The sequence below is a fragment of the Corvus hawaiiensis genome, chromosome 2, assembly GCF_020740725.1.
Source record: "Corvus hawaiiensis isolate bCorHaw1 chromosome 2, bCorHaw1.pri.cur, whole genome shotgun sequence".
NCBI classification, from domain to species: Eukaryota; Metazoa; Chordata; class Aves; order Passeriformes; family Corvidae; genus Corvus; species Corvus hawaiiensis.
Window position 1 is genome coordinate 4,491,461 of NC_063214.1, and position 23,389 is coordinate 4,514,849.

The following is a 23,389-nucleotide window of genomic DNA, read 5'->3' on the forward strand; positions in this document are numbered from 1 at the left end:
TTGATGTTGCCACATTACCTCATGTGGGCCACATGTGAGCACTTTAATCTGAGGGGGAAAGGAACCTGTTTGCCCCATCTGTTTTGGCTTGCACGTGTTGGTGCTGCTGTTAATGCTGGCAGCTGTGCTAATGTGTGAGGCCACCTGCCACATGGCAGATACTGCATCTTGGGGTAAAAGCTGAGCTTTCCCCCCTTTGCTGGAGGTGTAGGTGGTTAAATCTGAGTTCCTGCTGGCAGTTCCCCTTTTATTATTTTAAATGTGTCATAATTATTTACTCTTACATCATGTGATACTCAATTACTCCAGGGTACAAAAAACCCAGAAAGGGATTATCTAACCTGTGCCATGTTCATCTTTATATTGATACAGTTATAGTATTTTGATTAGTTTTAATATTTTTATTATTTGCCTGCAGTAGAACTGTCATTTGGTGTGTTCCTGTGTTTTCTGCTTTTAGATGCAGTGAGGAAAGGAGGAACAGATTTGAGCACAAAATGTTACTGTTTGGGATTAGCATTTCTGATTAGGTTGGCTCTTTGTTCTTGGACAGGCAGAGTCCTGGTAATGCTTCATGCTGCCCTGTGGTGCCCCTCTGGGCACGTGTGGACAGCCTTTGGATGCAGCAAGGTGTTCTGACTGTCTCTGTGTGCAAACCACTCACCATATTATACTTAACTACATCCTGAGGTGATTATGAGGATTAATTAATGCTTATATCCTTTGAAGATACTGGATGCTTTATAAATGCTAATTATTATATTCAGGTTTGCTACAGCTTAGGGATTAGATCTTACTTAAGCAATAGGTAGGGAAGCTATGAGACGTATGTGGCAAAGAAGAATTAAAAGTAATAAACAGTCACAGAGAGCCTAAGCCTCCCTGCAGCCTGTTTGTACAGTCCTAATAAATTGTCGCTTTTCTAATTTGGTTTTGGAGCCTAAGTACTTCAATTTTAAATGTCAGAAGGAGTGTCTCCTCTATAATGTTCCATTGGGGGCTCTGCTGTTAACATTTTGCAGTTTTAACCTCAATTGCCGTTTCTGTGAGAACTGGCAACTATGTGTAGATACGCTAAAAAATGTGGTTTCTTGTTTTCCTCTATACTGTTCTGGAATTAAACATTTCATGGTTTTGTGCAAAGCTTGGGGCATCTGTATCACGGAGAGAATCATCTGCTCCTTGACTGGACACTAAAAACTGGACAGAACTTTGTGTACCAAGTGCTGGTCCCCTGACTAAGGTTTGTGACTGGTAACTATTCCATGAGAAAGCTACTTCCTGTAAGTGTGATAGAACCAGGTAGTCCCAATTCTGACTGGTTAAAAATTTAAGTGCCCGTCCAATATCCAGCTGTGTCTGTGTTTTTAAAATCCACATCAAAGCTATATGAGACTTGAACTATACAAAGCAGAGCTGTTTGCACATTTCTTAAAGATTTGCTCATAGCTGAGGTAAGAAAAAGTGGACAGAAAAGCAGACAGTAGGCTTTTTTTTTTTTTCAGACTGTTTTATTGCTGCTGCTCTGCAGATGGACACACAGTACCAGCTTCATATCTGCTTGTCACTATGGCACAGTGGCTAAGAAAGAGATTTGGATATGGATCAAGGTGAACAAATGGAAAAAACCTTACAGAAGAGAGGTGATCTCTTGTGGCAGATTACCCAAAGAGACCCTGGAGTTGGAAATATTCAAAAGCCATCAGGACACAATCTGCTCCAGGTGGTCCTGGTTGAGCAGGGGGTTGGACCAGGTGACTTCCTAAGGTCCCTTCGAACCTCAACCATTCCACAGTTCTGTGAGATGGCACAAAGCAAAAAGGAGCTGATAAAAAGGTGTAAGGTGGAGGCAGTCACAAAGAGCATCAGAGATGCTCACAAAGAAAAGAAAGTGTGGTTCTGAATTTAAAATCCTAGTGTCAGGGTTAGACTATTTTACCAGTAACTCACACTCAGTAAATCATGAAGGTTTTGTGCATCACCTCGATCTATAAAATGAGGATAGTATTTGTCACTGTGCTGTTGCAATGGGAAGGTCATCTGTTGGTATAGTCTGATGTTAAGTCAAGGGTGGGCATAACTCTCGGAGGGATAAAAATGAAGGGTTTGGTATTAAAAAGCCCAAACACAAACAAAAAACCAAACCAAACTCCTTTATAGGAAGTAAACTTTTTAAAAGGCAGGAGAACCCCTTTCCTCCAAGCCACTTTTCGTCAGCAAGAGTGGTCTTGAACTTATCTTTAAGTGACAGAGATGAGAGGTGAAGCCCCAGCCGCTGCTGCCGTGTACCTTTGTTCGATGCCAGTGTTTACAGCGCTGGGCAGCAGGCACAGATGTTGTGGCAGCTAGACTGTGCCCGGGACAGCGCGAAGCCAGCTCCTGACTTTGCATGGACAAACGAGTGCAGATCTCAAAGCTGGCCCGACTTACAAAGCAGTAGGCTGGCGCTGGCGTTTGCAGTCAGTCAGGAGTGTAAATTCTCAAGGCTGCCTATCCTTTTTCTTCAGAGGTTTGGTTTGTTTTTTTTTTTCACCTCTGATCTTTTCTCTTTGTTCACACTAATTATGACCCATTAACTTAAAGAAAAACAACAAACCCAAACCAAACACAACGCGCCACCCTCCCGGCGCGGGGGCGGCGGACAGCGTGCGGCAGTCCCGCCCCCTCCGCGGCCATCGCTTCCCTCCCGCGGCCCCGGGCGCTCGGCAGGGCAGGGGCCGGACCCTCTCTGCCTGCCGGGGCGCGGACGGGGCTCCCCCCGCTCCTGCCACTACCCCAGCCTCTCTCGGCTCCCCACCGCCCCGCACACCCCCCGCCTCCCAGCGCGGCTCTCCCTGCCCGCCCCGCCGGCAGCAGGGCAGGGGCAGGGGCGGGGGCGGTGGAGCGGCGGCTCCTCCCCGGGGCGGAGGGACGCTTTCGCCGCCGCTTCCCGCCTCCCGCCGCCGTGGGGACTCGGTGCCGGGCGGCTGCTGGCGGCGTCTCCTGTCCCGTCTCGTCCGGTCCGGTCCCGGGGATGTCCGGCGGGGGCAGCCGGCGGCGGGCCGGCCCCTCCTGGCACAGCACTTTCTCTCGCTTCTTCTCCAGGAGCTCACCCGGCGAGGGGGCGGCGAACAGGTACGCGGGGCACGGGAGCGGCGCGGTGCCACCTGCGCGGCCGGGGGACGCCGGGGGCGCGGGGCTGAGCGGGGCCCCTGCCCGCGTTGCGACACTGGTGGGTGGCGGGGCAGCGGGAGGAAGCGGGTGTTCACCGTGGGGAGCCCGGGCGTCCCGGGGGCCAGGGGCGGCTCGTGGGACAGCGGCGGGCCGGCGGCTTGTCCGGGGGAGCTTCGGACCGGGGTGCGCGGCTGGCAGCTGCCGCCATGGCCGGAGCGGGCGGGCTGTGCTGGGGCAGCGCTGCGCTGCGGGCACGGCTCCTGCTGGGGCGATGGGACATGGGGGCTCCCTGGGCGGTGCATCGAGCACCCCCGGCCCCGCCAGGCTCAGCGGAGTCCCTGTGGAACCTGCGCTTGCTGGAATAGCCCAGCCCGGGGCTTCTCCGCCGCCGCAGTCAGCGTGCTGTGCCCCTTCCTTGGGGACTGAAAGCAGGGCAGGGCGCTGAGGTCTCTGAGGGGTTTGAGGGATTTGTTTGTTTTTCCTTTTCAGTTTTCACACTGAAAGTTTTCTTTTGGACTGGTGTAAATCAGGCGTTAATGAAACATAAATATTACTGATGTGTTTAAGTCTTAATGCAAAATTTGTGGTTTATGGAAACTTGGTTATTAATTTTTTTTTTAGTGCAGGGAGACTTTACTAGATGAAAAGGTTTGGAAACTTCTTGTGTATTTGTTCCTCTTCCTTTTTTTCGGTTTTTTTTTCCCTTTTTATTTTTTCTACTGGTGACTGATTCCTGTCTGTAAGTAGGAAAGAAGCACAGATAAGTTTCCTTCAGTTGCTCAGGCAGCCTCATTGTTGGCCCAAGTTAATGAGCATATTTTTGTGGTGAAAAGGTGTTAACTGCCTAGGCCTTACTTCCTCGGGTGTAATATTTATTTTTTGCTTTTAACATGTTGGTTTTAATCTGAGTCATTCCTGATAGTGCATAGGTTTGTGTTTAAACTGACAGACAGTAAATACTGTTTAATCAGATAGACAGTGGCTATCGCAGTAGTTCTTTCAGTGAAAAGCTTTAGGATCTTGCAGTGCATATTCTCAGCAATCGTGGGAAATAAAGAGCCTGTTGGTGGCTTACACTGACCATCTTAAATGGTCTTGTAAATGCACCATGAGGATTTTTAACTTTGGGGGTTTTGTTTTACTGAAAGCATTTGACATGCCAGTACACCACCAAGGACCCACTGGTCGTTTATAAGCAGAAAACGTTGCTTTTCTATTTCCTGAAAAAAAGAACTCAGGAGCAAGGCTGCTGAATCAAGGACATCTTTACAATTGCTGGAATATCGTGCCTATTTTGTCTGGCGGGGGTGGTTAAGATATGGGAGAAGGAGAAGGTTTGGATCTGGCTGAGGACCTGGAGAGGCAACAGGAGAGGTTTCATCGCATGACTCCTTGCCAGCTCCCTACAGCTGTAGTTTGGGATAAACAAGAAAGCCTAGCGGTCACCTTGCTAAGGAGGAGAGTGATGCCACTTCAGTGGTTTGTGCACTAAATGGCCTATCTGTAGGTAGCACTCATGGCAGACCTACTCCACTTAACTTGGGGCTGCAGTCTAATCTTTATCTCAATCACAGTTTCATTTCCTGCAGCCAAGAGCCTTTTCTTTATTCGGAAGCTGGGATAGTCCACGCAGATATGAAAAGGCTCTGGCCTCTTGGCCGCGTTCTTGAACTCCTCCCGAGGTTCGCTGCAGGGTGGTGGCGGTGCCTCCTTCCTGGAGGAGGAGAGCGAAAACCCTCGCCATCCCGAGTCCCATTTGGTATGTTAAGGAGCTTTTCCTTGTTGTGCTGGGCTGCAGCGTGGCACGTTAGTCAGGAATGCTGACGTTCTCGTATTTGGTTTCCACTGGCAGCCTTCTTCACAGATTAGCGTAATTGCATGCATTACCCAGCGCCGGGCTGGGATGAGTGCCGCAGGTTTGCTCCTCGTGTTTATTTAGCGAGCTCGGCCGTGTAGCAGCATGGATCGCTGAACAAAGCACGAGTGCGGGGAGGGGGGACCAAGGCTGCTCTGAGTGTTTGTTGTGAAGGTGTGGAGTGCGTGGGCGAGGTGGGAATGCAGCTTTTGTGAAGGGCTCGGAGAAATGTATGCACCGGCATGGCTTCCCCTTCAGGTTACCGGTACGGTGGGACCAGACTAAGTTTGAGAGATACATATAGAAAGAAACTTTTCTAGTGAGGTATTTTGCCTACTGATGGATTTCAAAAAAGTAGAAGACCTAAGTAAAGGGGGCAGGAGAGGGAGCAGTATATTGCATACCCTCTGTGTGCCTTTACTGACCTCTGGAGACATGCATCACACTTGATGTCTCTGCAGAACATGATGGTTTCCTAAGTTTTAAAAGCATGCAGAAATGAGCCCGTGTCTGTCCAAAAGTCATTCTCCATCTGCTCCCGCAAATTAGGCAGTGGTGGGTGGCTGGAAGCTGCCAGCTTTCCTTCCCCCAGCTGCAGAGCTTCCCCTCAGCTTGTAGGCGATGGAGCTCTTGCCCACTCATGCTCCAGACCGTGTTCAGATTTACCTGTAAAAACACAAAAGCCAAAACCCAAGCCTACCGTGACCCTGGTTTAGAATAGGAGGAAGGGGGTCGGGGGAATTACATAGTGTGTTAATCAATGTCTTAGACTCTTCTGAAAACCTCATTTGACGAAGAGCTTATGTTAATAACTTGCCCTTACAGCAATTTGTAGCTCTGATGAACGTGAGACTCGCTGGAGGCTTGCTTGCTTGCTTGTGGAAAAAATAAGCTGTGCAGATTAGTTGCAAGTTTTGTGGCAGCAAAAAGCACAGTACATGTCTTAAGAGTTCACTTGTCTTTTACATAAAATATAGCCAAATGGAAAGCATCTCCCACCCAGTGCTTGCCTGCTGCTTAAGTGTTCTGCAGAGTTGGGGCTGCTTTGAGTGGCTCTAGTGCTCTTCATTCCAGGTGTTTATCATTGACCTCCATCCAAGGAAGTTATTATAGTTACAGTCATTATGCTCTACTGGACTATTTGCTATTTTCAGTAATACACAATTGGTTATTGGTTACCACAGTGTTTGTCCTGGAGCAACCTACATCTCCAGGATGACAAAACCCAGTGGCATTTTCACTATTCTAATAGAAGTCTTAATTTTTTTTTTTTTTTATTGCTAATACATGTATCTTTAGTCCATCTAGAAGAAGACACAGCTTTTATACTGTAAGTCAATCTACTGCAGATTCTTTCAGAAATGTGTGGCTTCTGTGGCTGAGCAATTGTTCTTTTGTGAATTAATGTGACCTTTCAGGGAGGTGTGATGCTTTTTACTGAGGTACCATCAAAATGTCCTTTAAACTATGGGTGCATTTTATGAGTTATTCCATGCAGTGTTTAGCAGGTTCATTTCAGATTTCTCTTTTTCCCTCCAAGTGCTGTTGGCTGGTCACAGAACTACCAGTGCAAGTTTGGTTTGTCAGGATATTTCATCTGCATTGCTGAAGTATACCAGAGATATCAAATAGGGAAGAGCAACCTTTTATCTGGTTTTAGAAGGGTTTTGGGGAGCTGATTTGTTTGTTGGGTTTTTCTTCAGGCTGAGATTGTTCCATTCATCCATTAGTTTCTAACTGAGAGCTTTCAGAGATAAAGACTCTAATCTCTCCTCAAGCAGAATAAACAAAGTTCTTCTTCTTCCTTTGGGACTTGTCAGTCATTGTTCCTGTTTACAAAGAACATGTATTTTTGTAGTGGTAAAAACTGTGCATTTGAGGGACTGCTGGAAATTGATGGAAAAGGGAGCAATAAATTGCAAACCTGGTTCTTCTGAAATTACTGCCTCCTGGCTGGGTTGGATTCAGATACCATTGGCATCTTTGAAGAAATCCATTGTCTGATGGAAAAATCAGTCTCTGCTTTCTAATAAAGAACCTTTTCCTTTCAAAAGCCACAGAAGGCTTCGTGTTGTTGTTAAAATTTGGCTTATTTATGTGTGTACATGAGGGATGATGGTTTGTGGAACCAGCAAGGGCAATACTCCAGCCGTATAGAAGAATTCAAATTAGGCTTGCCTAAGTAAGGTGCATTATGAAAATTTCCTGTACATTTGTTAATTTGGGGATTCTTTCTTTTTTTTTTGCTTCCTAGATTTATTTGACTTCCATTGCAGCATAATTCAAAATAGTATGAAAGGCCCTGATTCAGCAATGTACCAATGTGGTTGCCTATAATTAAGCAGGTAAATAGTTCTGTGCACTCTAGTGGGTCTACTTGCTTGATTAGAATGAGGCACATACTTGGATGTCTCATGGGACTGAGACCAGGAGGAGCAGGGCCAGCAGCTGGCCATGTGTGCGAGAGACATTTCCTGAAGGAAATGTTACTAGAGTCTTAATTGTAATAGAAGTGCTCTTTGGAAGAAACAAAGCAACATTTTTTCCACTATTTTAAATGTTAACAGCGTTGTCTCCTTTTCCAGTTATTGGCATAAGTGCTAGAGTTAATGCAAAAATATTTCCAAAACAGCTGCAAGTCTTTGGTTTTAAGGAACAATTTTGCCAAGGTGAAAACTCCTCGGTCTTCTCCTCTACTGAACAAAAGGCTCCCAGGTGGGAAAAAAAGAAAGATTCCAAAACATGTTGCTCTAGGGATTGTATTTCTAATTATTGTAACTTCTTAAAAGGGCGGAAACCCAGCTACTGCTTTTAATTTCTGAGGGGCTTTTGGATTTCATACGGTTCAGTAAGTATCTACTATTATACTTGCAAACAGTAGCACAGCACTGGGTTGCTTAGGCTTTAACTCAATTCTTCTGGTATATTAGTTTTAATTTCTAATATAATTTTTATCTATTTTAACTGGCTTTGCAGTATCGCTTTTGAAGACTGAAGGTCGGAAATATTGGTTTCCTTACTCATTTCACTTTCTCATGTCAGTTTTCAGCCATGAAATCTAGTCCCTATTGGTGGTGTGTTATTGTGATTTCATGACGTGCCTTATTTTGAAATAGAATGTTGTTTTTCTGAATGTTCCACTGCTTCCTAAGTTGCTAAAATATTTTACAGAGGGCAGTATATCTGCTTAAGCATTTTGGAGGTCTTGAGGCCTACGTGTGTGAACCCTTTGTGGATCTGCACTTCACCTATGGACAGTGTTGTGTTGGGAAAAAATGTAGGAAGAAGTTATTTCTTGTGAGCACACGAACAGAAAAGGCAGAAAGAATTGCAGTGACAACATGCTTTTTTATTTTAATCATCAATTGCAGGTTGCAAATTTAGCCATAAAATTTATTTTGGTTGGACTGGAAAATGCATGCCTTCAAAACAAAAGAAGCAACTTTGGTATCTGTAGGATGCTTCCTGGTGTATATTTTGTGAGTAAAAGATGGGAGTTGGGGAGAATATTTTCTTGGGTTGAATTACTAGCCCTCTGTACCTTTACCAAGAGTTTTCTCCTCCAGCCTGACTAGAAGAGCTCGCTGCATTTTACTGGTGACACCAGTCTCTCTTGCTTGTTTTTTCCCAGGTTCTTTTTCTTAATGACATCTTTTTGAAATTCTGGTATGCTCTGTATATCAGGACAACAGTTGCTGCTGCTTTAAAGCTGCCCTGGATTATTTTTCTTTTAATATCTCCTATTTCCATGCCTTTTTGTAAGTACCACTGTTGGTCCCCAACCCTGCAAATATGTCATTTGAAAACAGATCTATTCTTTATGAATTTGATAGATGAATAAATAGTTTGTAGATCTGTTTCTGATGTTATACCAAGTTTTTGTGTTGGTGACCAGTAACATATCTGTTTCATAAGAATGCTGGAAACTATCTAACCAATCAGACTGGCAAATAGGGAGCAGATTCCACAGCAGTGTTACTGTTACTATGCCTGACAGATGCCAGAAGAAAAACCTTGATGTAATCTGGTATAATCACGTTGCCCAATACTGGAGTAAGCTCTGCTCAGAAACATTTATATTTCTTTCTCCAGCCTTTGTAGGGCTGTTCAGTTCCCTCACACGTAAAACAGATTAAGTTATTTAGCAAGGGTCGTGATATTTATTTCACCTAGTTCTAGCCTTTAAACTTAAAGGTACATGTTCAGTGTAATGACATGGTTTGGTTCTTGAACTTTTTTCATGTAAACTTTCATTGTAAAATGTGGCCTATCTGCGATTTTTCTGATGTGTTTATTTTCCATAATATTTTCAGTTGCTCATTTTAGTCTACATTTTATACTAACACACTTTGTGTAGCTAACATAAACCATGTAACACAGCGCTGCTATTGCAGAACGTGAAGCTGACCCAGCTTTGCTGCACAAGCAAAGAGCAGTATGTAAATCAGCAGCAGAAACAGGTCTGAGAGGAAAAATTGTTTCAGTTAAAACAATCCAAATTGCTTATGGCTGTCTGTAATCAAACCAGTTTCGAAATGAGGCTAGTTTAATTGAATATAATACATTTTGTGCTATTTCAACACTTAATCAGCAATTGTAACACTTCTTCTGCCTAAGTTCCTGCCTTCTCCTCCTCCTTGCTCCGGTTTCTCCTTCCTTACCTTTCGCTTTCTTTTCCTCCACTTTGCTTGTTTATTCATTTTAAATGAAAAAGCAGTTTTGCTTTCCTTTGACCCTCTAATTTCAAGCTCAATAACTTGTTTTTATAATTTCCATTTGTCTTAATGCCTTCAGTTCTCCTCCCCTCTGTGTGTGGCCTAAGCTTAAGCACAGAAGCAGCAGCCAGAAACTTCACATTCAAATTTCTGTGCAAAATTCTCCATCTCTCTTTAACACAAGCCCCAAGAGCCTTGTCAGAGACTAGAGGCAGATTTTGTCCCTGCTGCTGCTGTTTGGTTTCCCAAGAAGTGTATTAGCCTTGGGAATCTTGCTGAGAGGTTCACTGAAATTTTTCATTTTGGAGCTTTTCAAAAAAGGGCAACATTGTGGTTTTGGGGGGAGGGGAACAGGAAAGAGGTTTTAATGAATTTAATTCATTGGGGGGTTTTTTTCTGCTAAAATGAAACCATTCTTATTTTCTGTTAAATACTTACATATTTTAGCCATCACTTGATGCACAAGGCAATTCTTTTTATTCAGTTGATTTTCTAATGTCTTGTTGCCACTGAGCTTTACAGTAATATTTTCCTTTCAGTTAATTTAACAAATGGTTACTGTACCCTTGCTCATATTCCTCAAGGTACATGCCAGAAGTTTGACTCTTAAAAAATTGACTTTTTAGATTAAGTTCTGATAGTTCTCCTGGCTGCACAGCACACAAATGGCTTCACAGTTGTGATGTTAATGCCTAGAGGAAGGTGTTTCCCTTTCAAGTCTATTTTATTTAGTTGGATTAAAGGAGAAGGATAGGAAAATTGTTTTACTAAGTCTCCCAGGCAACCTGAGCAGTTAATAAACATGGTATTGATTGTAACATCACTGAAAGATGGGAATTGTCAAGTTCAGTTTTGTTTATGAGATGACAGCTTCACTTGACAAACTGCTGAAATACCATCCTTAGATGCTTAAGACTTGGCACTGATGCTCCACTTAAAATATTTGCAAGTGTAATGGCAGCAGGCTAAAACTCAACATACAGAGGAATGTTAAAAAACCAGATGTAATAAATAATTTTATACTTGATCTGTTTGAAGAAAATGAAAAGTTTGTATTTTTGAATGTATTTTGAATTTTTTGAATTTAATAACTTCGCAGATAATGTAAAAGAGGACAAAACTGTAGCATGTGAAGTTTGCAGATGATGTGATTGAAAAGTTTAGAAATCACCATGTAGATGACTTTGGAAACAAACTAAGTTGTCATGGTTGACAGTCCAACATGAGCTGCCAAAGTGATGGCTCAGAGAACAAAATACGATTGTTGGGTGTATACACAACAAAACACATGGATTCTGTGGATTCTTTGGTTACTGGAGTACTGAGTCCCGTTTTGGTGTGCATGATTTATCATGAGAAAGATGCTGGCGAACTAAAAAGGGCTCTGAAAAGAGCTCCAGAACAATTTGATGTCTGGAAAACCTTCCTCAGAACAAAATGAAGTAGCTCAGTGGCATTAAGTTTTGAAATGACAGTGTTAAAGTTTGAGGAATGACTCTGCCTCAAGGAATATAACTGGAAGAGAAATCAGAGTTAAGTGCTTTATGTTATAGTAGAGCTGTGACTTCAAGAGGTTGTTTGAACCCAAGACTTTTATAATCCGTCCCACACAGATGTAGAATGAGTGAGAGATGAGGCTTGACAAGTCAGAATAGTAAGCCTAATAAGTAGTGAATTTAGTAGTAGTTTACGTGGAAAACTCTTATTTACAAATATGGTCGATTTTCCATAATTTGTTGTTTTTCAACCAAAGCTCATAACTTCTTGTCATGTGTTAAAGGCTTGACACAGGTCTCCCTTGGTGAAATTTCATAATCTAGATTATGCAAGAGGCCAGCTGCAGTAATCATAAGGGTCTGTATGGCAAGCAGGGTAACTGTTACATATATATAAAATATTAATTTAAAAGTCTGAATTTTTAGCAGTCATCTTTTAAATTACCACTTGGAAACTGGGACAAAGAAGAAACCGATACTAAGCAACCTATGGCTCTTGGCAGTTTTATAATAAAAATTTCATTACTACTGCTGGTCTGTGGATATGGTGTGATAGTCCCTGTAATGTGCTGAAACTTCGTGGAGGTATTGCACATCTATATTTGATGGTATTATTAGACTTGTGGATTTCCACTCATTTACATTCTTCAGGGAGGCTCTTGCACAAAGGAATTTTAAAGTACTAGGTGATGAAATCCTTGTTAACAATCTCTCTGTTTCTCCATTGAAATATCGTTCTGGAAGGTCAGCACTGAACATGTAACTGTTGGCACAAAGTAAAATTGGAAAGAAATCTTGACATAAAAACCACATCAGGTGTATTTCCCAGAGAGGGGTGTTGGGTTTGTTCTGAGAGAAAGGAAAGGCAGGGTTCAGGAGCTGGCATTACAGCCTAGAATGCTGAAATAAAGAAAGAAAACCTAAAAAACACATTAACCTACGTGAGGTTAAGCGTGAATTATGTCAGTGATCCCAAAAACACACCTTCAGGAAAACCGTTTAGAAAATAACGGGAAGGAGGTGTCACAAGTGCTGTCATGGAACCTGGATAGATGGCTGTGTGGATAGGTCAGGCTGAGTTTGTTGCCATAATCCCACTAAAGCCAGACATAGATGCTTTTTGCCTCTTGGCACCCTGGAGCATCTTTGAGGTTGGACACTGCTTATTCTCCTACCATTACAAGTCATCACATTAAATGGTTTTGGAGTTAATCTGAGGAGAAGACCAGTTAGAAACAAACAATGTCAGTCTTATGTGGTAGCAGGGAGGGTTTGGCTACTCAGGGAGTCATCTGTCCCTAAGAGAGAAGATGGCAAAATGCTGGAGCACTCACCTGTCTGGTTACGTGTGGACTTCACAAAAAGTAAATGCTGGAGCTGCTGCACTGGAAGAGATTTGATTCAAAACCATGGTAGAAGTAGGGAGGGTCATCATCCACAAGTGCTGTGGCAATGCTGAACTGAAGGTCAGCTTTAGTCAGCTGTCCCCATTTCCTTAAGGGAGTGCCCATTAATTTCCCCCTTCCCAAACAGCAACAGGCAGTCCATGCCTTCTCCCCATAAAAGGAACCTCAAATGTCACAGCAATTACTTTAAGTTTTAAGAACTCTGCGTGTGGTCAGTCTCATCCAAACTTGTGTGTTTGTGCTTTATTACTTGTATGTTTCCTGTAGCTTATTTTTTTTTTATCTGTCACAACACATTCACAATCTGCTGCGTGCGTAACATGGGTGGGGTGGATTAATAAAGGAAGAAGGGGATGGGCTTTTAATTTGCAAGTTCTGAGGGATTGTTATGAAGGACAAGGATGGAGGAAGCAGACTTCTCACACCATAGAGAGCTGCTGTGAGGGCCTTTTGAAGATGTGATTGTTTGTAATTGTCATGTTCTGTTTTTAGAGGCAGTTGCAAAAGACCTTGAAAGCCATGTACTTAAATATGCTCCATTCAATTGCCTTTTTTTTTTTCTTTACTGTAATCCCTCATGTAATCTCTTTTTGTGTGAGCGGCAGTGCAGAATGTGAGCATGTCTCTCTCATAAGAATCTTTAACCTCTCCTTCCAAAGTGTAATGATTAAAAACTTGGACCACAAACCACCTTCTGGTTCAGACACCACCTGTCCAAGTATTACAGAAAGGTCAAAAGAGAGTCAGCAGCAGAGGAACAAAAAGCAATAGAAAATGGCACAAAGAAAGGTTTATTCAGAAGATACCATTCTGTAACTTAAGTTTAATCTTGATTATTTAAAGAATAAGAGTGATGCTAATCAGGTTAGGCATGCTGGCAAGACTGTAGAAAGAGCAGCAAGACAGCTGAGGAGAAGAAATCCCTCTAACCTTCCTCTAAACCTTCGCTAAAGATTAATCCATCTCTGTTGGATGCACTAATACGTAAGAGAAAAAGGAATGTCTAGCAGAAATAGCAACAGAAGGGCAGTAGATCACATATCTGAGAGGCTTGGGTTTCTAGAATTAATTGTGACAGCATCTTTATTACTCTTGAGTGTTGTTTAGTATTTCCATACCTTTTTTCTCTCCTCTTTAAATCTGTAAAATGAGAGTAATACCTGTCTAAATATGTAGACAAGTGGTTGTGACAATTTGTAAATGACTGCCTGGATAGGTAAGAAGCCCATGGAAGCAAGCTGGCATGGCAGAGGTGTTTTCTGTATTCCTAAGATCATGCTCTGCTCTTTTACTTCTTCAAAGCAAAGGCAAGTCGATTCAAAACTTGGGTTAGTGGGGGCCTATTTCTGGGTGTATAATGTAACACCAGAAGTTTGTGGAGCACAGAGTTGAAGATTAATTCATCTTCCTAACTGGACCAGTGCAAAATGCTCTCCTGAGAGGTGGCTGGCCTATCTGTGGGTGGTTAAGCACAAGCCTAACTTGATGTGCTGAACTGGAGATAGCATTGGTGGTACCTGCTGTGGCAAAGTGCTGCAGAAAGGCACTGCTCTGGAGCAGCCTAAAACTCTGTGGAGCCAAACTTCGTAAATACGGATGTAGCCCTAGTTCACAGTGATGTCATGGATGCAATGACAAGAAGAGGGAAAGCCCTAAAATTAGTAGGGAGTTGTTAGTGGGGATTGATAAGCTGCATCATGTGAATCAGATGAGCAGTAGCCATTCTCCAGTCCCAGGCACTGAGTGTGGCCCAGCCCCTGTGGCTGTGGTGCTTAGGCTGCAGAAGGTAACCTTGGCTCTTTGAGAGAAACAAAGCCATTTTATCCTAAACAGCCCACAAGCCCTGTGTGCAGCAGAGAAGCTTTTTGTGCTGTAGACTTACAGCTTTTTGTGCTGTAAAACTCAAACCATTTGGTTTCAGACAGAGATCCTTTTAGAACTGGGCCCTGGCTAAGGGGAGAAGAGGTTCACACCAAGCAGCGTCCGTGGTGATGTGAGAGTCAGTGGTTTGTCCTTCTTGTTCCTGCTGTTGAGTGACATTTGTTGCCCCCTTGTTTGTGCTGTTAGAAATCACTGCACTGTAAACTGGATCACAGGCTGGATTTTTCCTCATGGAAACTTCTGCCCCCCACCTTGATTTTATCCAAAAATGTGGCCTTACTGAGAGTCCTTCTTAGCTGAGTTAAGGATGCAGAGAGATAGCTGAGGTTGAGGAGGAAGGAGTGGAGATTTCTAAAGCTGGTTCTGCTGACAAAGTCAGCATGTTTGAGGAACTACACCCTAAAGCAAAAAGTTAAAGAATGTAGAAATGCTAGAATATAAACCATGAAAGGGTGTGGGGAAATGCTTCCATGGTTAGGGTTATTTTATGTTGGAAAGTAAAGTTTTGATCCCTTTTTTTTTTTTTTTTTGTTACTTGTTGATTTTAAGCTGCTTATCTGCTGAATCACATTCTTTCAGCTTTGGTATGTATGCTATGGAATTTCTATGGCTAGCTAGAAGAAAGTAATACAGGCATGTATTTCAAATATAAACAAGAAGTAGGAAAATGAAAAATGTTTTGTGGGAAAAATACATGATGTAAAGGGAAGAATATGAGCAAAACAAAGTGATGGAATAATTCAGCACTGGTAATGTGTGCAGGCAATACTTAATGAAAGCAAGGATCTCATTTGTGGTCTGCAGACCAGTTCCGCAAGGAGTGATACACTGAACTCAGGAAAAATGTTTGGTAGAGATCAACCTCATTATTTCACTCTTGAGTCCAGGGAATTCTTGTTCATGTGAAATGTATCAACATCAGGAAAAGCCATGCAGATCTCAGAAGAGTGTTTTGGTTTTTGGTTTGGTTTTTTTTTTTAACCAACAACAAAACAAAAACTAGGAGGAAGAAAAGAGGTTTGTGTGCAGAGGAACACTTTAATTAGTGTGCCAGACTGCCCAGAATGATTGTGACATCTCCTTCATGAAACACATTAGCAGCAGAAGAAATTAATAGGTTAGAATATTAATTCATCTGCTCTGTGTTCCAGGGAGGCAAAGAACAGCCGAGACTTTCTGTCTGATGCTCTCTCTGAAAAAGCATCCTTGTGTTTATGAATGCATTATGAAGGATTACCTAAGGTGATGTGAAAGTACATGGTTTTCGACTTGGAGATGATCTATAAACGGGAGGAAGAAGCTTTTCTTTTGATGCATCTGAAAAGATGCGAAAGATCTTGAAAAACTTAATAGCAGGAGATTTCTGATCTCATTTTTATTCAGGGAATGCTGTCTCTGAGCAGCTGAGAAGGAAACTTATATTTAGTCAGGGTGGCTTTTGTATTCTGTGTGTATATCAGTGTATATTGAATGCAGATGCCTAATCCACAATAGGAAGAAAACTTTTCATTTTGGGAGTTTTGCTGAGATGTGCTTACCTGTGGTTTGCAGTCAGGAGCAGTAGAAGTACAGCAGCACCTAAATTCCTTCTCCAAATCCTTGCAGAATTTCACCAAATTGCAAATAGTTGGTTTTTTTGTTTAAAAAGCTTTCAGTTCATCTCTTCACACGAGTTCAGAAATAAGGGCTTGTGCATTCGTCAGTAGCGAAGTTAAATGTTTAAGACTGATGACGAAGGGTATTCAAAGTGATTATGAATTAATTTAAATACTCATATATTGGTACAAAGTTATTTTTCTTCATGTTATGGTACACAGTGCAGGAACTGATGTCTGTCATTAACATTACCTAATATTGTCTTTGATAATGGTTTTGCTTTTAAGTTGCTTGTAGGATAAAGGTTTTTATTAAAATGTTCTCTGCTGGATTGTGATTAAGGATTGTTTTAAGAATTGGGGTTGGGGGCAGGGAGTTGGTTCCCTTCATTCCAAAGATGAGCCCTCAAACAAATTTGAATGAATTTGGTGAATTTCTGATAAGGACACACGTGATTTTGGACTTCTGACTTTGAAAATGGAACAGCAGGCGTTGCCTTGGTAATACACATGTACCTGTTGTCCCCTTTCTAAAATTCCTTGTGCATTTGCATGGCCCATTAGGCATATTCAGTGAAGAACTGTTCAACGTGGTGGCTGTGATTTGGGATTCCACCTGCCAGAAGTGCATTCCACTTGCTCACAGCCCTCGGAATGGGGTGTACCTTGTAGCTGCCAGGTGTGCCAGGTGGTCCTATGGCAAAGAATGCTGCTGTGGTAGATCATTGTTCAACTACAGTTGAAAAATAATACACAGGCATGGAAATCTTGTTATTTTTCAGCTGGAAGAGCTGAAATTCTGTGTGCTGTTTCTGAATGCTTGAGTTCGAAAACCTCTGTATGAGGTGCAACAGTCATTTTGTTTCTATCTTCAGCTTTTTGGGGCTTGGCTTTTTCAGTTTCAACATGTGCAGAGTATGTACTACGGTTTGGAAAATATGTTTTCCTGTCCTTCTAACTTAGAGCTCTCTTGTGTTTAAGTTGAATGTGTTGGCTCTTGAGTGGATTTGAATAATGCAAGTACTCAGCATTGCAAAACATTTTTGTTTTTCAGTTTGGAAAACAAAGAGAGCGAAGCCATAAATTTAAAGAGCAGCCAAAAGGAAAGCACAACTCTACCTGCACTTTTGAAGGTAAGATTTTTATTGACTAATATTTATTTATTTTAGGTAAAACCTGCCACCTCTGCTTGTGACTGTTTGTTAGAGTTCTGATGTTGCATGCATTCCTGCACTGTGATGTGGCACCTGATTGCCATATTCTGGGTTAGGGTCTACTATGTCAGAGTTCTAATATACATGCCGAAGACAGGAAAACTGTTTGTGCTTCACATTCTTAAAATAAAATTCATGTGTTTACTTACACAAAAGAAGTGGGACTTCAGTGCTGATTCCACATGCAGTTAGCCGGTGAAGAAGAAAACTAATATTTTTATCAATCTATGTTTTGAGGCATTCCTCTAAAGCACCATTTCTGTATAGCTTACAAATATCTAAACAGCAGGTCTTTGCTTGCCTGAAGGTCTGCTGGTTGCCAGCCAAAGCACTGTAAGATCTTTCTGCTGAAATTCGTCTGTACATCAGCTGCTCCTCACCAGTTACCCGTGTTAATCATGCTTATCTTGTCCTGTAAGCCTTGTACTGCAAGGAAAGGACACGTTCCTCTGTGATCAGGGCTTTCTCCTGTGCCACTTGGCACACCTCTAAAGTTGTACTTAGATTTAGCCAGCTATCATTGATGCCTTCGGTTTTAACTTTTATATTTTTCAAATCCTGTACTGCTTAGTGTGTCACTCTGAAGTTTCTTGTTGCCTGTTCACTGCTGCTCTCTCATGCCAGGCAGACATAACAAAGCCTCTCCAGGCCTGCTCTCCAAGGACACTCAGACCATCCTAGGCCCAAAATGTGTAAACCAAAAGCCTCTAAAGCAGGGACAAGCTTGGGGAAATTACATCATTAACTGAAGCTTTAATTGGAGAATTAACCCTGATATGCAAATGAACCAAACCTATAAAAGTGTGAAGAACTCGTGACCTGTTGTCCATCTTGTGGTCCATCTTGGCAGTATCCTCTGGCTCCCCAGGGGTACCTTTGAAGGCACTTCAAATAAATACCTACCTTTACTCCCTTACTCCTGTCTAGTCTCTGTTTTTAGGTGGCCTCTTCAGGCATCATCATAAGTAATTATGTACAGGACAGGTGATAACAGCTGTCTTGGCTGCTGTCACATCTTGCCCTGCACAGAGCTGTTCTAGTGACCCAGTCACTAAGCAATTTTGCTTGAATTTTTGTTCATTTTCTAAGTTGTTTTAGTTCAGTGCAGATAATATGGTGGCTGCTTCCCCCAAAAGAGGCTTGGCTGGTCTGCCAGATTTATCTGTAGGCTTCTTAACACACTGAATCTGAGATTTCTGTCCCGTGTTGCATTTATTGGGCACTGATGGTGTATGGAGAAGGAAGTGCTCGGCTTCTGTAGGGCCCACAGTCCATGTGTAGTTGCATCTTCAGTATCTAGGGACCAATTCTTTGGGTTTCACCAAAGTTGAAGACATTGCAGTTGCCTCTACAAAGACCCCAGCAGGGTTATTTGCTCAATAACAATTCCATTTTGACTGTGGTTTGTCTACAGCAAGGTGGAGAACAACTTTTGTTCAGAACCCCTGTGGATTCAAGCCAGGTCTATCAGTTCAGAGCTCCTGGAAAATGCCACTGCACGCCTTCCTATTACCATAAATCATTGATTTTATGCCTTGGAATGCAGGCAGAAAGGCTTCTGGTAAACCAGAGAAGATTATATCTACTATAGTAGAAGAAAATTTTCTCAGTTTTAAAAAAATCTCATTTTTCTGTGTCAGATCAGTGAAAAATTCCAAACCAGATTTTCTTTTGGAGGGGGGTTTGGACTGAGGAAGGGGAAGCATTTAGCATACGTGCACAAGACTTCAGCACTAGGAATTTCGTAGAAGGAAGTATGAATAGGGCTAGGTCTCAAGGAAAAAGCAGGATGTGTAGGTGAAGCAAAGCAAGCACAGCAAGTTTAAGTTACCTAAGAGTATTTCTTACTTGCCAAAAACTAAATCTCATTAATTTTTTTAATTTACCAAAGCCACAATTCAGAATCTTCCCCGCTGAATCTATGTTTGTTTCAGTAAAGTCTTTTACTCAGAACTTGTGTTTTTATAATGCTGCGCTAAAAAATGGTGCCAGAATTAGTGCTGTAAAGTTTTGTTCCACTGTATCTGATCTCCTCTTTGTCTTGCTGTAACTTTTTATTTGATTATATTGTTTTACGCCTATGTTTAAAAGACTAAAACCATGACATGCTCTTTGAAACAATACCTGGATTTAGGAAGAAGGTGTGGTTTTCATGTAACTAGAATGTGCTGGCTCTTCAGCTGTGCTGAGAGCTTTGGTCTAACTTACTTTCCTCTTTCTTTAGCTGATCAAAAACTTGATACACTTGACCAGCTTCATGTGCATGGTAGTGAGTACTTTTAGCAGTCTAATTTTTTATCTTGTGTGCACTGAAATTGCAGCTAGATAGTAAAAACTTACTCAGAGGTGGAGAAAGTATTTGTTTTCTGTTGCTCCCCCCAGCCACAATTTTCTGAGGAAAATATTTTTCTGGTTTTTCCTCTCACTGCTCTCTCCAATACACACTGGAAATTTGGTAACACCACATTGGCCAAAATAAACTGCCTTCTGCAAAGATCACCAGGCAGCAGCTGAGCAGTTGGAGAGAATTAAGACTGTCTTAATTGTGGTCTTGGGATAATCTTAAGAGTCTTTTCCAGCCTAGTGTTATTAAAAGATGCTTCAGGTTTTTTCATCCAATCATCAAGGTTACTATGGGCTGACCAAAAAAATGTTGTTACAATAAGTGTACTTTGTGAAGAATGTCTGAATCTAGACCAGTTTTTGGCAGGTTTCCAAGAAATCCGAGCTGTGCTTCTTCCTCAGCATTTCAGGTGGATGGTGACTAAAAGTGAAACCATGTTGTCTGTGTTAGTGTCACCAAGTTAATGAGCCATCCTATTTCTGATGGACTTCCATGCTGTGATTTTGTATATTCATTGGCCATCTCAGCAGGAGGCCAGGGGCGAAATAGCAGAGGATCTGTAAGTCTCTGATTTAGCAGCAAAGGTCGAGTGTCTAAATTATAACTGGGTGAGTGGAGCTGGGAACTGTGCCGAGCTATGGTAGCTCTTTGACTCTCCTGAGCACTCTAGACACCACTTCTGTACTTTACCCCCATTATTTTTTCCCTACAATGAAATATTTAGCTCATAAAGGGAGGAAAAGATATTTTAATATGCACCTTTTGAAAATATTAAGCCTAATTTTTCTGTGCGCCAGGGGGACTTTATCAATCATCGCTTGATCACTTTCAAGAAAATACTACTGGAATGTATTTGCTGTGTCTGTTAATTGATTGCACAAAGAACACCACCCCCTCCCAATATTTATTTACAGATTTTGTTTTGCTTCTGTTTCTTTGAATTAGGGCTGTAAGGGGTGTCCTTTCTGAGTAAACGCTCCATTTGAGCCACGTGATTGTTGAACAGATGGTTGTGTGGATGTAAACAGTTCCTGAAATTCATGTTTACTGTACTAAATATCTGCATTACATAGTGTCCAGTACATGTTAGTATATTATTAACCTCCCCTTTTAGGGCTACAGGGACTTCATTTTCAAAGGGAATACTGCAACAGTGCTCCCTGCAAAAGTTTGTTTCATGGTCCCCAGATATCCTTCCTGTAGCAGCATGCATGGAGTAAATAGCACATTCTTCCATAACCCATTAGGAAGGAATTCTTAAGCATCTCAGCACAGGAACCACTATGTGGGCTCTGTCAGGCAAACCCAAAAGTTCCAAAAAGAAAGTGCAAATTTGATATACCAAATGTGTAGTTTAGATTTTAGTATTTCAGTAGCATCAAATACTCTATCATTTGGTCCATCGGCTCAAGCCTGAATTAACTTGAGACCGTCTCAACCTTCATAGAAAACTCAGGGGCAGAAAGTACAGCAAAGATTATCAAGTCTGCTCCTGTGCCCCAAGGTGAGATCTCTATATCTATGTCACACCTGATAAAAGCTTGTCTGACTTGTTCTCAAAGAGCTCCAGGGATGGAGATCTCTTAAGATCTCTGCAGCCTCACCAGACAACTGTTCTACCAATTTCATAGACCTTATAATTAAAAAGTCTTTTTCTTAACATGCCGTCTAAAGCTTCTGTGCTGCAAATTAAACCTGTAACTAATTGGCCTCTGACAAGTACTCCTGTACACTGTGAGCATGGAGAAGAGATTATTCTGTAGCTCTGCTTTCTCACATGAATTTCGTTTCAAGGTAACATAAAGATGGCTGTATTTAAGCAGTAGACATGGTATTAAATTTTGATGGCAAAGACTGCAATTATGTGATAAGATGGAGCCAGGTTCTTTTTTGGAGTTGCAACAGTTACAAGTTGGAACATGGCAAATTCCAGTCACCTATATTAATTTTTTTCCCCCCCCTTTACTATAAGAATGGTCAGGTATTTAAACAGTTTGCCCAAGTGAGTTGCAGAATCTTTGTGCTTGAAAATACTTAAAACAAAGCTGGATGAACCAGAGCTGCTTTGTGCAGGAGCACAGACTGCATGACCTCCCCAGCCACATTCCTTTCAGCCTAATTTGTGCAGTAATTCTCTGTCACAAAATTTTGCATCCAGTGTGCCAATTTACAAAAGATTTTTTTTAGAAGTCCCATGAAATTGCTGAATATAGGTAGCTGTTCTTACTGAATGTCCCTCATTCTGACTATAATTTTAAGTTTTACAAAAAGTTAGAAATCAAAATTAAACCTAGAGTCTTAGTTAACTACATACTTTTTTGCATATAGCATGGGGTGGGGTTTTAAATTGTCATGGTTTTGTTTTATATTGACTTTATTTCAAAAACCTCATCACTTGAAATTTCTTCACTAATTATCTAAGTAATGTCTGCTCAGCCTGACTGTGAATTCCTGCTGAATTCCTGACCTAATAATTAGAAATCAGAGAGAGGGATTCTTTGCCTTTTGGGAATCAAGGGAGATGGACTACTACTGCCAACCACGAATTTTTTAAAAACCTGAGGGTTACTTTTAAAAACTGTTGCTGCCCACAGCAACAATGAAAGATTAAACAAAAATGGTTTTGGAGTTTGTATAATCCAGATTTCTCTTGTGAAAGCTGAAAAGAGATCTTTTTCTCTTCAGTCACATTGTAGACTTTTGTTGAAATGGAATTTAAAGCTGAATACCTGGCACCTCCTGGTGTTTCCCAGGACACTTTAATTGGTGGTGTTAATAGCTGTATGTGTTGAGGAAGATATTTCAAGCTCATCCCATCGAAACTTCTGGTAAATTCCCTGGTCATACTGAAGATTTTTAGAGAGAATGATCCTGAAATGTGCTTCCCTCTCTACTACTTTAGTTCTTCAAAGAAGGGATCATGAGCGGGGAACTTTGTTTCTGGATAGGTGGGGGAGAAAAAGGCTTAAACCTTGGTCTGTTTAGCTCAGAAAACCAGCAGACAGATGAGAAGCAGAAGTGTGATGCCAGATGCTGTAATCTGCCAATAGAATGTAAGTACAGGTGGAAATCGCACTGTCTCATCCCATTCCAAGTGCACTGTCTCCTCCATTGAAAAGGTAAATTTCACCTTCCCCCCCCCCCCCCCCCCCCAAACTTCAAGAAGTTGTCAAATAAAAGAGAACAGAAATTGTTTCGTGTTTGTTAAAATGTATTCATTGAAAGGCAATGAAAGTGTGGTACTGGAAGACTTTAGAGGAAAGAACAGAAATAAGACAATTTAATTCTGTTCTCTCTGGCTCCACAGTAGTCCTTGTAGCAATAAGGTGATGGTTGCATACTCAGAAATGAGTACCAATTTTTAATCTTTGATCAGAGCTTTACAATAATTTAATGAGAAAATTCAGATGGGAAAGTTTTTGAGCAGCTCTGCAAATGCTGTGAAGAGAAAGTTTTAAATTAAAAAGTTAATTTTGTCCTTCTAGAGACTTCCACTGAGTTTAAAATTTCCTGCAAAGGTGACCTAGCAGAAGCTTTTTTTTCAAATTGTACCTCCTTTTTCTCCGTCTTTTCATTTGAAGTGTTCACCCGTACCACTTTATCTGTTCTCTTGTCAGGGAGTGTATCTCTGGATACTTCCTCGGATTTTAGGAGAATACTATAGAGTGTCAGAGAATGTTTATTTCGTCTTTTCTTTCCTCATCTGACAAATTAAATATACATTAATGAC

At 41.7% G+C, this 23,389-nt stretch overlaps 1 protein-coding gene across 1 annotated transcript in view; it reads left to right on the forward strand.

Annotated features, from left to right (window-relative positions):
* The first annotated feature begins 2,941 nt into the window (after positions 1–2,941).
* The window catches only part of CRYBG3 (crystallin beta-gamma domain containing 3), an 83,347-nt gene continuing 62,899 nt past the window's right edge, over positions 2,942–23,389 (forward strand). The window contains exons 1-2 of the mRNA XM_048295623.1: positions 2,942–3,114; positions 17,156–17,234. Of these exons, the coding sequence (XP_048151580.1) occupies positions 3,014–3,114; positions 17,156–17,234 (180 nt within the window). The 5' untranslated portion in view covers positions 2,942–3,013. The remainder of the gene's footprint in view (positions 3,115–17,155; positions 17,235–23,389) is intronic.